The sequence below is a fragment of the Castanea sativa genome, chromosome 7 (genome assembly GCF_040712315.1).
Source record: "Castanea sativa cultivar Marrone di Chiusa Pesio chromosome 7, ASM4071231v1".
Lineage (NCBI taxonomy): Eukaryota > Viridiplantae > Streptophyta > Magnoliopsida > Fagales > Fagaceae > Castanea > Castanea sativa.
In genome coordinates this window covers 40,588,205-40,605,758 of record NC_134019.1, presented here as the reverse complement: position 1 = coordinate 40,605,758, position 17,554 = coordinate 40,588,205, and the positions used below count along the sequence as shown (strand labels likewise).

Sequence of the window (17,554 nt, the reverse complement as noted above, 5' to 3'; positions counted from 1 at the left end):
AAGCTATGCTAGCTCTTCAATTTTCCACGTCAGCATTTTTTTTAATTTTTAAATCTACTTTTTTTTTTCTTTTTATTAAATATATATACTCTTCATCTATGAGAATATATACTTTCCTCCTCAAAAAAGTTTTCTATTTCTCCCGTTCCTCTAATCCTTCCCTGTTCAAAACACACCCCACGGTGAAACTTTCTCCATCATCCAAAACACATCCCATGGCCAAACCCCTTCTACATCTTTTAAAACCTAGACCCATATTAGCTCCAACAAAACCTGATCCCGCTCCCTTTCTCCTCTGAAGCAATTCACTCTAATCGTAGATACAGGTCGGCCAAAGCCCTTCTCCGTATCAGACCATTCTCTCTCTGTATTTCTCAATGCACTTGGCATTAATTTCTTTTCCTATTGTCTTTAATTAGGTTTTTCTGTCAATTTAGGGATTTCGTCTTTAATTAGGTTTTTCTGTCATTTTAGGGATTTCACTTCCTAACCCTCGGGTGTGTTGGGTTTTGGTTGTCAATTGCAACTAAAGCCAACCTCCTCTGTAGAGGAAGTCCAAACCCAAGGTTAGTATATTACTTCCAATATACTGTTCTTTCTCCACTTAAATTATTCATGGAATTTTGTTTGTGGTTGTGGGTGATCTACTTTGGTGTTTTGGGTTGCTATGGCTAAATGGTTGACCTTTGGTTTGCCGGCATTAAAAAAGTTTTTTTTTTTTTTTGGGTGCTTTAGGTTCTAGCGATTTAAGGTGGAAATTTGTATTATTTATTTTTCCATCTTGGTTTTGAAGCAAAATTGGGGTTTTTTTTTTTTAATTTTTCATTACTATTTTTTTTTTTTTTTGCTTTAGGTTCTAGCGATTTAAGGTGGAAATTTTTTTCGAAGAAGATTGTGATGACTGCCAAGGAGCTCTTTGAGACAGATTTACTGGGTGGGGTAATAGACTAACAATGGTGTTCATGGGTTGCAATAAGGTTATCCTCATGCCCAATTCTTTTTTTGTATTTATTGAATATAAATTTTATTTTCTGGCTAAAGCCTGAAATTGGTGGTATATCAATTTTTTGTCAATAAGTTTTTAATTTCTAGATTACATTACTATAATTTTTTTTAAGTTCCTTTGTTTCAGCACCTATACATCAACTAAGTTCTATTTCTTGGCCATATCTGTTAGGTGTTCGACAAAAGGCCTACAAGAGTAACTATGTACATGGGTTGTCAATTGAAATAAGAACACATTTGAATGTATTTCTTTAAAATGGAAACTCAAAATTTATATGTAGAGGAAATTTGTAGATACTAGACATTACTTTTGAAGTATGTATTCAACACTTTATGGAACTGTAGTAGGATGAACAATTTGAAGAGCTATGTTATTCAAAATCCAATTTTGTTTGACAAATTCACCAAATTTCTTGCTCTCTCTCTCTCTCTCTCTCATGTTTTTGTTCGTATAATGGTTGAAAGAATGATATAAGAATTGGTATCCTTTTTGAAAATAGGCCAACCCTAAGTGTTTGACAAAATGTCTCAATGAAATTAGAATCAGTGTAGATTAAGGCTTGGTAAAAAATTTACATTTGTTTAGTGAATGTCCTCTATTTTGGATTGGTAAAAATTAGAATATGTTTGGATTGGTTGAAAAAGTCTAAAATTTTTTATTGCTCTCTTTATATGTTATTATGCTGTTAAGTTTAGTATTTCAGGTTATTAGTTTTTATAAGTTGATTTTTTTTGGGTTATCTATGAATTACTGCAGGTACTATTGGCGAGAATTTGTATTACAACTCACAACTAGAACTGTGGGTTATAATTTTGTTAATAGAGAACTATAAGCGTTTAGAATTTTGGTTAAGAGTAATGATTTTTACTGATTAGTTCTTTGGAATTTTGGTTTTCTTTTTAATTGTTGTGCTTTTATTTAAGCAATCATTTTAAATGGCTGAAAATGATGTGCAACCTATGACTTCACTACATAAATTATTTTTATCTGAATATATGTAGCGTAAATGGCAAAGCTATGTAATAGCACTCTAATGCTATGGATATCACCATATAATGTTAGGTTCTATCTAAAATTTTCTTATGGAATAGATGTATTGAACACATCTTTTATATGTATGTGGGATTGACCTATGTAAGCTCTACAGACATATTCATATTGGTATATTCAATTTGTGTTTGCCTATTGGGTTTGAGTGTTTTGTTTGAAAAAAAAAATCTCACTCCCTCTTGCATTTTTATTTATTTATTTAGAATTTGATAGTTATACTCTCACAATATTTTAAGTCAACTTTATGGTTTATGTCTCTTGGTTTTAGTTGGCATAGGAATTGCTAACACACTGAAACACCACTTGTGCTCTCATCCTACATTAAAACAAAAATACTATTGATTGTTAACTAATCAAGCATGGCAAGTGTCCAAGAAAATAATATAGTAACATTATTCCATTGCTTTCAATTTATTTCTCCTTCCCCCAATTCCACACAAATACTTTGACATATTTTATCAAACAAGTCCATGCATTACACCACAATGACTCACTAAATGCATTGTATGTAATTGTGTTAGATTTGGTTTTGAATTAGAATTGGTTTTCTAGTGGTTGAAACCCTTATTTGGGTCCATTTCTATATACAACCCTCTATATACATCCACCAGTAAGGGTTTTTTTTTTTTTTTTTTTTTTCCTTTTTAAAATTTGGATTTTAAATATGACTTAGGTTTTGGTATTGTGGTGGATTGTTTTTTATTTATGAATTGGGTTAGTCTATGGTCAACATAAAAGGGTTGCCTAAGAAATCATTTGGGGAGAACATGCACTTGGCATTAATTTGTAAAGCATATTTTGTTGTTATTGTTGGTGGTTTTTTTTTTTTCATACGGTTTTGTAGACAATTATCAATGAGTGTTAACCTCTTATATGTTATATGTATACATGTTATTTTCAGACCCGTAATTGATGTTTTTGTCAATTTCACCATTGCCTTTGGTGATTATTATGTATAAGCTACACTTATGTCATTAGTTGAAGAAGTGGTGTTCCTTTGCAAAGCAGCCAATAACTATACAGTTGTTAACTTCATTTTCTTTTGTTCTTCCATGAAGATGAGGGGGATGCACTTTCACAAAGCTTGATGTGCAGGTTTAAAGAAAAGAGATGAGATTCTAGGAGGAGAATGTTTGGATTTAGATTGTCATAGCATTGAGCAACCGTGATAGCTATTGCGGTTGCAATTGTCCTCTATGTAAATTAAATGCCTCTAACAAATATGATGTGGCAATAATGTTTATTGGAATTCTTTTGACAGTATTTGATCTACAAAATACATTAGAGCGAAAAGTGAATTTATGTAGTGAGACTGATTTACAATTAATATAAAGTTGCATGTTTTCATTGTTTCAAAATTGAATTTGGATTTTGACTTTGAGCCAAGTAAACACACAAAGGTTGCAATCCGTTGCAAATAGTTTTCACATTGTCTTAATCTTATTCTTTCTTTTTCCATGTCTTTTTCTTTTTCTTTCCTTTTTTAGCTTTTTCTTGGTGAGCAAATCAGCATTTCCTTGATTCTTGTAGTGTTTTCAAGTTTTGCTTTATTTTGCTATCTAGGTTTTTTAGCACATTTGATTTAGCTTGGCTTAATCGTTTGTTTGATTAACTAATTATTTGGGCACCTAAAACGTCAGCCTTCTTTGTCTTCACACACAGCTTGGTTGCTTGATTTTGATTGCTCGAATTTATTTGTCCTAAAGTAAATGTATCACAACAATACTTTTTGGGTTATTGATATTGTTGGGTTCCTTAGAATAATGATTAGAACTCTAAGCCATATGGTCATGGTTGTAAGAAAATGTTTGTTCTACCCTCTGCCCTCTACAACACTCTAATATGTAACATTGGTTACACATTTTTGGATTGGATATTAGCTTTAGGATGTTGATTATAATGATAGAATTTTGTATAACCTTATACACATTCTTATGCAGTGACCACATGACACTTCTTAAAGCTTTTGAAGGATAGAAGGATGCAAACCGTAATGAAAAGAATCCTGTCACCTTGCAAATGACAGAGGATATGAGAATACAATTTGTAGATCTATTTAGCATTGGCTTTGTAAACAAATTGATGAGTTCTAATATAAGCTCTTTAAGATTTTCAAATTTTAAAGCATTTGATTTGCTGAAATCTTATAGTTACTAAAAACTTTCATGTGCATCACATGAGTTAGCGACTAGTTTAAGAGATAGACGAGTTTTGACAAATTAGTGGGGTTCACTATTTTTAATATATTTACAACTATATCATTAAAAAAAATTTATGTATCTTGATATACGTGGGGGGAAAGTAAATATTAAAAGAAGAAAAAAAAAACATTAATACTTCACATCTAAAATAAATACCATCTAAAAGGTCAACTTTTACCATTTTTCTATACAAGTGGGGGCAGCAGCTGGCTCATTAGCATGTGTTGCCCAGCTCTTGTTATGAATTTAATAAAATAAAATTATTGTACCTTGTAAAATAATTGTTTAATCTTTCATTGAACATTTGAAATTTTCATCTCTTCCTTCTTCTTTTTTAAAGTGGGTTTGATAACGGTAAATTGAAGGAAAATGAGTTTGATATTGGTAAATTGAAAGGAGATGAAGAGTAGAATATTGATAAAGTGAAATTGGGTGGAAAATAAGAAGTGAAATGAAGGAAAATGTGTTAAAATGACATTTTTATCATATAATTATCAAAGAAACCAAACTCAATGCCCAAAAGAAATACCATATAAAAAGTTAACTTTTACTATTTTCTTGTACAAGTGAGGCCTAGTAGCTAGCTCATTAACATGTGCTGCCTAACTCTTGTTATGAATTTAATAAATTAAAATTATTGTACCTTATAGAATAATTGTTTAATCTTTCATTGAACATTTGAATTTGTCTTCACCTCTTCTTTTCTTTGAAGTGAGTTTGATAATAGTAAAGTAAAAAAAAAGTGAGTTTGATATTAGTAAAGTTAAAGGAGATGAGGAGTAAAATATTAATAAAATAAAAGTAGGTGGGAAATTAAAAAAAAAAAATAGAAGAAAATGTATTAAAATGGCCTTTTTGTCGTATAACTATCAAAGAAACCAATCTTCACACTTGAAATAAATGCCAATTGAAAAGTTAAATTTTACCGTTTTCCTATGCAAGTGGGGCCCATGGCTCATTCAACGGTGCTGCCCGGCTCTTGTTGACAAAACCTTAGCTATTTTTATCATTTTGTTGTAAAACCAGTGAGTGACCACTTCAAACAAACATAGCTACCACTTCAACAAACACAGCTATCATGTTCAACAAGCAGTGAAAAGTGGTGTTGAGTAAAGGGCTGATAATGAATTAAAAAACCATGCCACAACCACAACCACAACCACATTCTACTCTTCTTATGTCATTTATATATATACACATGTTCAACAAGCAGTCAATTACACGTGTTGCCTTGTATCTGTCCTCCAAATGTCCAATGATCTGCTCTATTAGAGCTCATACCTTACTGCTAAACATATTCCTATAACTTGAAACCAAAGCTAGAAATCATCAAATCATAATAAAATAACACAAAAAGATTTTAAGTCTTTGATGGATTTTTGGTCTTTCCTCAGATTCATGAACATGCCTAATAAAACTAAAAAAAAAAGTAGCTTTTCATATCCAATGGGCTCTTCATTTGATAGGCAGAAGTGAGAGTTTAAGTACCAATGAAAAAAAGGAAACTCTAATTTTTTTAGACAGTAGTGTAAAATCAAAACCCAGTCATTTTTAGACGGTTGTGTTGTGATTTATCCTCTAAGCTACAGACATGGGTAGTTGGGTACCCCTCTCTTTTTTGTTTATACTATATATTCTTGGTGCTTCCTGATTGTTAATAATGTCATGATTTGTGATCTCCAATATTATCAGCCACAGCTAGGGTTGTGCAACAACGCACTCAATTCACTCAAACCGCTTGACTCGCTTTGCTCCGCATTACCCTCACATGGATATTCTTAAGTGATGAATCGGGTTAATTGACGAGTTGAGCTTTTTAAACCGCCAAAACTTGTGCCAACATGCCTATATCTATATATATTCATTTTCCGTTAGTTTATATCTCATATCTATGTTTTTTTTAAAATAAAATTTATTAACTTTTTTTAAAATAAAATTTATTAACTAAAACTAACCCGCCAAATCCAACCTACAGACACCCTTAACCTCAACATGTAGAAGAGAAAGTCCTAATTTTAATAGGACATGCACTGCCAAAGTGACCAAATTAAAAGCCACACGTCAATATCGGCTGCTTGAGTTTTGCAGACTTCGGTGTTGACTTTGGTCTTCGGTGTGTGGCTTATCATAAGAAGTCAGTGTAGAGAGGAAAAATTTTCGACCTATCACAAGCTGACACATCATACTACCAAGTTTATAAAATACAACCAATTACAAAGCGCCATGTACGGCTGCTAGGTTTTGATATCACTATTCAGAAACTAATAAAAATTTGCCAAGTATTATTGAAATAGAAGTATGAAACATATCAGTATGCGTAAGCGATGACACAAGCAGTCCTGCACGTGTAAGCGATGACATAAAGGATCAATCAGGCTGTGACATATGTCACCAATCAGGCTGTGACAGAGAATTGTACCACATATTCATCAATACAAATTCACATTTGTGAAACTATTTTAGTTGTTTGATTTATTTCAAACTAAGAATTTAGTCGTCTACAGTCAGGGCTTGGCCTTGCTGTTTCATACTGAGACTCATCATCATCAAAGAGAGAGAGAGAGAGAGAGAGAAATGGGTATGACAGTGGGAATGGTGTTTTTATTGTGGTCAATGAATGTATTTATAAAAGCAGTGGGTTTGGGAAACAGTTCATGTAGTGGAGCAGCAGCAGTTTGTGGGAGCGTTACAATTCCATACCCTTTTGGAATTAAACCTGGTTGCTACATTGACGATTCCTTTGCGATAGATTGCAACAAAACTCTTGGCTCTCCCAAGCCTTTCTTGAGAAGATTAGATCTGGAGGTGCTGGACATTTCATTAGAGGGCACACTTCGCGTCAACTATCCTATGTCATCGTGGTGTCCTAAGAGTGAGACTGAGATCGCACCAAAGGTGAGCTTAGCATCAAGTCCCTTTGTCTTCTCAAAATTGAGAAACATATTCGTTGCCATGGGTTGTGACAACTTGGCTTATCTTATATCCAGTGATGTCTCAAATAGCTCATTAAGAATTATTTATGGTGGGTGCATGTCCGTTTGTGAGAAAGACGCCATACAGTCAAACGGGAGTAGTTGCAATGGCATCGGCTGTTGCAAAACCACAATCGCTTCAGATCTCGATGTGTTTACCACAAGAGTAGAGTCAACGTCTTTTAAAAGAACCGAAGATTGCATTTATGCCTCCTTAGTAGATCAGAAGTGGTTCGAGGGAAATTTAACAAACCAATTTGAAGTCCAAAAAATGTCTCACGTTCCTGTGATATTAAATTGGGAGATAAATGCAAACTTATCTTCTCGTGTAATGGGAGGTAATTCATCTCACTCAACCTGTCAGTTTGCAAATCGTTCTTCGTCATTGGGTAATATGAGTTCAACTTTTACATGTTCTTGCGACTCCGGCTTTGAAGGAAATCCCTATCTTGTTGATGGATGTCAAGGTACACTTCTGGCACTCTATTAAATCTATTTATTAATAAATTAAATGTGTGTTTCATTTTCATAGACAAATAAAAATGATTAAATTAATTAATTTGATATTGTCACAAAATTTCATTTTTATTTTGGGCGAACCATAAAATTTCATTTTGAATACCACAAAGTCTGTAGATATACTTTTGTGTCACAACTAGGACATGTATGATTATAAATGCTGAAAGAGTGAAGCTCCTAACTCTTTACTAGCTTGTTTTCCCTTGTCCTGTCTTAACCTACTTCTAGCTTTGCTTATTCTTGTGAGAGTGTTTGTGCCTCATACCGATAAGTCACTTCACTCCCTTTCTAGTCTATTCACAAGTGTTTAGCATTGGTTCCTACCTTTAACTCATTTTATTCATCATAGGCCGTCAAGGGTATTCGCTCGAATCCCTCCCACCCCCCCCCCCCCTTGTTCATTACTTGTTTTCATTGTCTATAGGTAGAAGAAGCTTAATTGCGTAAGTGACTATTGACACTTCAAGTGACAAAAAATATGGATTTATATAAAAGTGATGGTTTATTAATGAAAATTGCACATATTATTAAATTGTGAAATATTGTGTTCCAAAAAAAAATTATTTTGGTACCATCATTTGTTGAAAATTATGTTTGATAATCTTAGGGGGAAAAAGAGTTTATTTCTTCTACTTTGTTCCTATTTGTTCTCTTTCTTTTTTTTAAGTTTATCAAGCATCTTCAATCATCATCATCATCATCATCATCATCATTATTATTATTATTATTATTATTATTATTATTATTATTATTATTATTATATAGAAAGTGGACTAATGGAAAAAATAAAAAAACATGCCTTATATCCTCTTGAGTCATAGCCCTTTTTCCCCCTCTCAATTTCCTCTTGAACCTTCAACTTAAGGATCTCGTGAATGAGAATAATGCGCATTTGGCTATTATAAGTAAATTAAATTTTAAAGTTGGCTAAATTGCAAACTACATTCTAGAATGAACGAATTTCTTGGGTACTATAAGGAAGAAACTGAAGTTGGCGAACACACACACACACACGCACACACGTGCGCGCACACACACACACACACAAAATAGAGAGAGAGAATTAGTATAAAAACAATGCATGGGAATGCATGTGTTAGTAGAAGCTTACTAAACTTTTTTGGGTTATAAATTGACCCCAGTTAATTAATTCAATTACCCAAGTTGATTAATTATTCAAATTATATGCAATAACGTAAAGGCACGAACAAATCACCACATAATCTAGAGTGCGGTGGAAAGTAAATTTGATACAGGGATTTGTTAACTAATGGGAAAAACCTCTCATAAGGCAAAAATCTCACCAAGTGAATTTTAGGTCAACGCTCCCAAGAATTACTAATCAAAATCAAGAGATTACAAGTATAAGAAATCTTACACTAAGCCTGGCCTTCCCCAAAGTATCTACCCATAGTAGAATTCTTACGCCAATCCTCAATTAGTCTTAATTTTGTAGGGGATTCTTCCCTTTGCACAGATCCAGTACATGATTAACCCCTAGCAACTTGAAACTTGATGTTGGATGCAAAGTTCTTCAATACACTTGAAGAGAAGGAAGTACTTAGTCACAAAACCTTAAGGCGCATAAGAACGTAGCTTCACAATAAGTGTAAAAATTTTCTATGTGAGTCTTTATGTGTGATAATGGCTAAAAAAAATAATCCTTTTATTTCATCTAGAAGTTTAGTGAACAAAACCCTAGAAGTGCAAGTCATCATAGGCCGAAAAACAAATCTAGAATTTCTAGATCTGCGAAGCTTGATAGATTGAGTAGTATGAAGCTTGTATCGAGGTTCATTAAGTCTTGATGGAAGCTTGTATTGAGCTTATGTCAAGCTTGTGTTGAGGTTCACTATTTCAACTTTTCACACTTGTTTCTTTGTTCAGTCTTCATGTAGTCTTCAATAATATCAATTGTTTTGTTTGTAAAATATACTTCATGATATTTTAGAATTTATTTAGAACTACCCAAATATAAGTAAAGTGTATTTTGTCAAAGAATATACCAACTACTGAAAAATATGACCCTAACACTATGACCTTGGCCATAGTAGAATTAAATTCACCACACATTGCTTAAAACAATTTAAAAATGGTTCATAATATAGGTGGGAATGGTTTGCGTTATTGTCTTTATCAAGATTTCGCATCCCGCTTTCAAAAACAATAGTTCTTTCCAAGCTTGTACTTTCCTTACTATCCTGTCTTCTAGGCCTTGAAGGTTTCTACCTTTGAAATCCACTCATTGTTGGCAACAGGTGCGGGGGAGAAGGGGCCCCTTTGACTTTTCAAAAATCCTCCCACCCTCTTGTATTTGAGGGAAAAAATAATAATTTAGGACGTAAATTTCAATAATGCCCCCCTAGATTTTTACCAGAAGCACGCAATTTATATATATATATATAGTTGACTAATGTATTTCTTGTTTCTTCTAATCACTCTTGTGTCATACATAGTTCATTAAATTAAAGTGTAAATTCCCGATAAAATCTCCTACATTCATACTCTCTTTTAGAACTTGTCACATCATATTTTGTTTTTAAAAAATGGAAGAATAAATAATTGTAAATATTAATACAATCATGTCTACTAGTAATTAATAAATTTCATATTTATAAAAATAATAACATAAAAAAAATCATATTTGTTGAATATTTTTTGGACGTCAGACTGTTTAGTGAATACCAACTAGTAGTATTATACAGCAGAAATGACTTTTTGGATGAATGTCAATGTTGCATTGTCGTGTTTTATTGTTGATAATTTTGAACATCTATTCTAATGTTGTGTTTGTTATTGCATGCCACTATGTCAGATATCGATGAATGTACAAATCTCGAAGTATGTAGTTTTTACAATCTTCGATATCCTTGTGTAAATGTTCTTGGGGGCTACTATTGTGATCCAGTTTCAGATCACAAGTCTCGCAACAAAATTATCATAATAGGTATGTCCTTTTACCCTCTTTTAGATCTACAATAATTGAAAAAAGATTTACCTGAAATAGGAAGGTGAGTTTGGAACTTCAAATGGTAAAGGCAGAGAGATAATATTGAATGAAGAATAACCCAATTGTTGCTTACTCTTTCCATTTTGTCTCTTAATCTTTTTATGTTTTTAATACTTCTTTAGGGGTGACTCCCTTAAATCAAGTCAATTTTTAAACATTTTCTATCTATTCCATCCACAAACCAACTGGTTACCAAAAAATGGTATTATGAAGATGACTCATAGGTTGTTTTTATTTACTCCCAAAAAAAAAATGAAGATGACCCACAAGCAAACTCAAAAGAATTTATGCGAATGCTCAACAAATTTTCCAAGAATTTTAGAGTATTATTCTCTTTGATTACTACTTGTCAATGTGAATTAATATACTTTTGTCACGGAATAGTTTGTCTAGCCTTTTGGTGTTCAAAGAAGTTCTCTATTTTATATAAAACTATTTTAAGCTTTCGATTGGTCTTGGCTCTTGAGGTATATTGGACCCTTTAGAACTTAGAGTCCGTTTGGATAGGCTTTTATGCATAACAAACGCCCGTTTTCAAAAGAAAATGCAAAACAATATGCGTTTGGCATCACGTTTTTAGCAAAATACGTTTTCCAAAACGCCAAGAAATCACGTTTTAAAATCGTTCCTCCAACTAGCTTTTTATGAAAACGTTAGTTTTAAGACAAATGTTTTAGGGCTCTCAAGTCTCAACACCTAAAATACCCTCAAGTATTTGCTTAATAACAAATTTATCAGCCTGTTAAGTTCTCACCTATGTTTGATCTGACTTTCCAACGACTGCAACTTCTTGGCACAAGCTATTTTGTTGGAAAGAAGATCATGCGACACACACTAGAAGCTGCGAGAATGAGTTCAATGGTGAACTCTATTTGGTTGAGAAGAGACCCACGGCTCTCTCTCTCCCTCTATTTGGTCTCTCACTTTTTAGACTTTTTAGTTTTTACTTCTCTTTTTTGTGGTTGATATTGATTAGCAACATATATAATACTATTACTTTTTCTTAGCTGTCATTAACTATGAAGTGGGATTAAAAAAATAAAAATAAAAAGCTTTGAAGTGAGGGTACTAGGTAACTGTGTTAACATGTTTAGCATGGACTACATTTAAAATAACAGTATATCTTTAACATCAAAATTAAGCCTTGTTTTTGTATTTCATCTATTAAAAAAAAAAGTCCTTTTTCGGTAATTTGCATCTACAACAAAAAATTTACAGTTTTCAAACCGCAATTTTTACAAGTTTTACCAAACGTTTAATTGTGACTTTCAAAATCGTGTTTTCAAAACGCGCATTTTAAAAACGCTATTTTTAAAAAATGTAATTTTCAAAACAGCCTATCCAAACATACTCTTAATGCTTGTTCTTTCCTATTATCTTTCTTTTTTCTTTTTCTTTTTTTGCCAAACTTCTTTTCTGTTATCTTTTATCCTCCATCTACGACCCACTTTTAGTGTATCATTCTCTTTGATTACTACTTGTCAATGTATGTTAACATTTGTCACGGGATTGTTTGTCTAGCCTTTTGGCGTTCAAAAAAGTTGTCCCTATTTTATTTAAAACTATTATAAGCTTTTCTAGGAGTAATCTTTCTCATTTCATTGTGTTAATTAGGTATTAGCACAGGATTTGGGCTATTATTTCTATTTATTGGTGGATGGTGGTCATACAAAGTGGTAAAAAAAAGGAAGAATATTAAGCGCAAGGAGAAGTTCTTCAAACGAAATGGTGGTTTATTATTACAACAACAATTGTCTTCAAGTGAAGTGGCTGTTGAGAAAACCACCAAATTGTTTGATTCAAAGGATTTGGAAAAAGCCACTGACAATTTTAATGTGAATAGAATTCTTGGTCAAGGAGGACAGGGAACTGTTTATAAAGGTATGTTGATAGATGGGAAAATTGTTGCAGTAAAAAAGTCCAAGGTAATTGATGAAGGAAAACTCGAAGAATTCATTAATGAAGTTGTCATTCTTTCACAAATTAACCATAGGAATGTGGTTAAACTACTTGGTTGTTGTTTGGAGACAGAAGTTCCTCTGCTAGTTTATGAATTCATTCCTAATGGAACTCTATCTCAATATCTTTATGACCAAAATGAGGAGTTTCCTGCAACATGGGATATGCGTTTACGAATTGCTACAGAAGTTGCAGGAGCTCTTTTCTACTTACACTCAGCAGCTTCTACACCCATTTACCACCGAGACATTAAGACTACAAACATTCTCTTAGATGATAAGTACAGAGCAAAAGTAGCAGATTTTGAGACTTTAAGATCCATTGTTGTTGATGAAACTCACCTAACCACAGCAGTACAAGGCACTTTTGGATATTTGGACCCTGAGTATTTCCAATCAAGTCAGTATACAGAAAAGAGTGATGTTTATAGTTTTGGTGTTGTCCTTGTTGAGCTCTTAACTGGAGAGAAAGCAATTTCTTCTACAAGGACAAAAGAATGCAGAAGTTTAGCCACATATCTCATTCATTCAATGGAGGAGAATAATTTGTTTGATATTATTGATGCTAGAGTTATGAAGGACGCTAAACAAGAAGAAATCATAGCAGTTGCAAACCTTGCAAAAATGTGCTTGAACTTGAATAGGAGGGGACGGCCTACAATGAAAGAAGTTGCAAAGCAGTTGGAGGTAATCCAAACATTTCAAAAAACTCCTAATGTTCAACAAAACTACGAAGAGATTGAATATGTCAGAACTGAGATGCATGAGCAATGGGATGATGTTTCTACATCAACAATGTCAGGTGCAGACAATGGTGTAGCTTCATCTTCAGGCTCCCGCCCACTATTATCTTTTTAATTAGGCTGAAGTAAAAGCTTTTGTTGCAGTATTTACTTAGTTTCATCTTGTGATGCTATATCTTTTACTTTTTCTTTTTTGTCTTTTTGTATATATTATAAAACTCATTTCATGGAATTAGTTCTTTAAGGTGGATTAACCTTACGCTCTTGTGGTTGTACAAAATAGCAAAAGTCTGCATTTTGGAATTTAAAGAATCCATTAGTATTATATGGATCAAATGATTTGCTTTTCAAATTATTGGTTTCAATAGAATGCTATGTGCCTAAGAGAGTTACAATAGTCATAATATGGTCGATCCCATATACCATACATGTCCAAGGCCTCTTCTTGTAGTTCGAGCACCCACCGCACGATTGCATTTTCTTGAAATTGGAAGTTTCCATTGTTGCACTTTCCATTGACGGAACATTCTTAAATTGCCATCTTATTTTTTGTATTCCTCTTGTGAAACAAAATGTTGAGAGAAAAAGAATCATTCAAGCACTCCAGGAATTGTAAATTTCTTGCATTAGTTGTGGGATTTCCCCCTTCTTCTTTTTTCTTTTTTTTTTCACAAGTAGGTGGAAATGGAACACATACAAATATTAATCTCCTCTCTACAACCCTTAAAGAGCATGTGATTGGTTGACACATGGAAATTTAAGATTACCAAAGAAATCGCATTGCACAATTCATGATAACTAGTCACAAAACCTTGCTATGCATGCACGAAAAATAATTAAATAACTTCTTTTTTTTTAAAAGTAAATTTGGAAACATTTAATTGTAGTTGGATATATGACACGTAGAATTCATTTAATTTTTAAATGCTACATGTGTTACAACTAAATAATAAGATTTGTAGGTTGTAATTCTACATACACTAAGATTTGTAGACAATATGTTTAGCTAAAAATAAAAAATACTTTTTGTACTGCTTTAGTCAATTCATCCACACGATTGAATTAAATTGGGCAATTTAAGAACCTAATAATTATATCTAAGTTCTACCCCATTGAAGTGCATTGCCCAAAGAAGTACATAGTTAAAATAATTGTCTTTGAAAAAGATAGCACCATCTTTACAACATTGGTTAGTTAAACCGTGTAATTGAGTTCAATTGAGGAACCCAAGGTAAAATTCCTAAGAATCTATATCTAAGTTTTTCCCTATTAAGTAATGCTATATTGGCAAGGGACAAGGTTTTCCTTCAACTAGTTGCCATCTCCATATCTAGCTTACTTATAAGTTTTACTAGGTACACTTTACATATGGCTTTAGGGTAACCCTCTCAACAATTAAGAAATCTTTCCGAGGAACATGAAGACTAGTTGAAGTAACGAGCCTCCCAATATAATCTCCTTCAACTTATTATGTGGCAATTTATTAGACCATCCATGCATATTATTTAAATAAGTCATATGACTAAAAATATACATGAATAATTTTTTGTGTAATTATACTCCCCTCCCTTGAGATTTGAGGGAATAACACTCAACTCCAAACCTAAATGGAAAAAAAACTTTTCTCCCTTGAGGTTTGAAAAAAATTAATACTCCTCTCCTTTTGTTTATATTACTAATGAAATATTCTAAATTTCTATAGGAATCTTTTTACAAAATTTAACTATGGTTATTAAAAAAAACTGATAAATTTAGAATAAAAATGCAAAACTTATCAAATACCAAAACACTTGCAATGACAAATCTTTCCATAATCCGTTAAAAAAAGAAAAAAAATAATGAAAAGAAAAATTCATACTTAATTTTAAGATACACTTAAATTAAAATTTTAATACAATGAATTTTAATTTTGAAGGGAAGTATAATTCTAGAAACTTGCTCTTAAATAAGGACAGGTTAATACATAATATTTTTAATATTAATTTAACAAAGTTTGGTCAATTGGATGTCAACGAGAAAAGTGTTTCTTCCCTTTAAGTTTGGGTGGAGTGTAATTTCCCCAAACTTCAAGGGAGGTGAGTGTTATTATCTCTAATCCCTTTCTTTAATAGCTATGCATTGGGTTAGAGGTAAACTTTTTCCATTAAGAAAGTGTTATTAATACTTAATACTCTTGTGTGGGTTCCAGTTAGTTTAGCTGGTAAAGTTTCTGATGGTTGTATAAGAGATCTAGGATTCAATCCCTACTTATACCAAAAACTGATTGGTGTCTTGATCTGATAATAAGGAGCTAATATCAGGAGCGGACACCATAGGTTGAAACTTTCTATAAAAAAAAAATACTTAATACTCTTGTAGGTTTACATTTGACACCACTAAATCGTTCGTCTATTATTAATAACTAGCTACATTGATACAATTGTGAAATACACTTTTACTCTAAACGTATTGTATATATTTATATGATTATACTAACCAAATCTGAGAACCTCTTGCTGAACGTTGTAGCATCAGCCAAGGTACGCTCCAGGGTGTTAAAAAAATCATTTAAACTAGAATGATTGGTCAGACCGGATCGGACCGAACTGATTTTGTATACATATAAATTTTTTATATTTAAGAAAACCTTAATAAAAAAATTATATATAATATATTTGATAATTTTTTTATAAAATAAAGCCCAAATTGAATGGAAAAAATAGCCCAGCAATTATACAATGTAGGCCGAAGATTAAAAGTTGGACTGGACCAAACAGGATAGATTAAACCTGGACAAATTGAGACTAATGACTTGTCTAATCAAATTTAGTCTAGGGTTTTAATGAAAGGAAGTGCTAAATTGACAACATTTTCATAATAAACCAAGGTGATAAGTTGTTATTGGTTTTAATTTGAACTCACAATTGAAATTGCTTTGCGTAAACTACATATTTGTTCCCCATCGTTTACATCATGTTTCAATTTAGTCTCTAACCTTTTAATTGTGTCAATTTGGTCTCTAACCTTTTAATTGTGTCAATTTGGTCTCTAACCTTTTAATTGTGTCAATTTGATCTTTAACATTTTAGTGTCGTGTCAATTTAGTATATACCGTTATATATTAGATGAAAATTGCTAATATGGCAAACGACCAAAAGAAAATTTTAGCTTATTGTTACATTAACAGAAACTAATTTTTTATTTTGACCATCAAATATGTCATTAATTTTCAACCAGAAGATAACAGTAAAGACTAAATTAACACGGTACTGGTTAGAGACCAAATTGACACAATTAAAAGATTAAAAATCAAATTAAAATATGATGTATAAGATAGAGACTAAATACGTAGTTTACCCAGTTACTTTTTTATCTCCTAGCCAATAACAATGGGGGGATGGACCGACATATGGGACCAGGCTCTCCTGACATTCCACAATTTTTTTTTTCATATATAATATAGCTTACAATTAGTTTAGACCCGAGACAAGATATAGTTGGGCCCTTTGCTTCACATTAGTCTGCTTTCATTATCGAAATGCCTGTCCAAGCTTTGATTTTGCTTGTTCATCTCTCCTATTGTACATCACCTCCTTATTTTATAAATTAGTTGTGACGATTAGAACCCAATGATCTATATCTTGATTCCGAGTGTTTTTGATTCCCACGATTGGCGGTCTTCCAGATTTGAGGATTCGGATTGATTGGCTTGCAACAGAGAAAAAATCTTAAAGGCTTATCAAAAAGAATCTTTAGGCCTAAGCGGCTAAGCCCCTTTAGTTAAAATTCAATTCTTTGCAAAATCTCTAATGATTTTAAATGTATCTCAAAATAACAGTTTTCGAAAAATCCAAAATATGGGCTAGAGACTTTCTCTTTGGCATGATGCAGCTTTTGGATCCATTCATCTACTTCTTTGGTGCTATGCACCAATGGTATGGCAATGCCTATTGAGAAAAGCGATAGAACTAGAGCTAGTTTTGTCATTCTCTTTTTCTCAAGCAGAAACATTTTCTCCATTTTAACTTTTATGAACAAATTGCACAAGAATCTGGACCTAAGAATATTGATTGAAACTTGTCAGATAGCAGAAGCATAATAATTGGTATTAAAAAA

General features: G+C 32.4%; 1 protein-coding gene across 1 annotated transcript; it reads left to right on the top strand.

The window, feature by feature from the left end:
- Positions 1-6,816: 6,816 nt before the first annotated feature.
- On the top strand, positions 6,817-13,684 carry LOC142642154 (wall-associated receptor kinase-like 10). The gene is made up of 3 exons (XM_075816510.1): positions 6,817-7,696; positions 10,564-10,695; positions 12,373-13,684. The coding sequence occupies exons 1-3, from the start codon at positions 6,832-6,834 to the stop codon at positions 13,572-13,574; spliced, it is 2,199 nt and encodes a 732-aa protein (XP_075672625.1). The 5' UTR covers positions 6,817-6,831; the 3' UTR covers positions 13,575-13,684.
- The last annotated feature ends 3,870 nt before the right edge of the window (positions 13,685-17,554 follow it).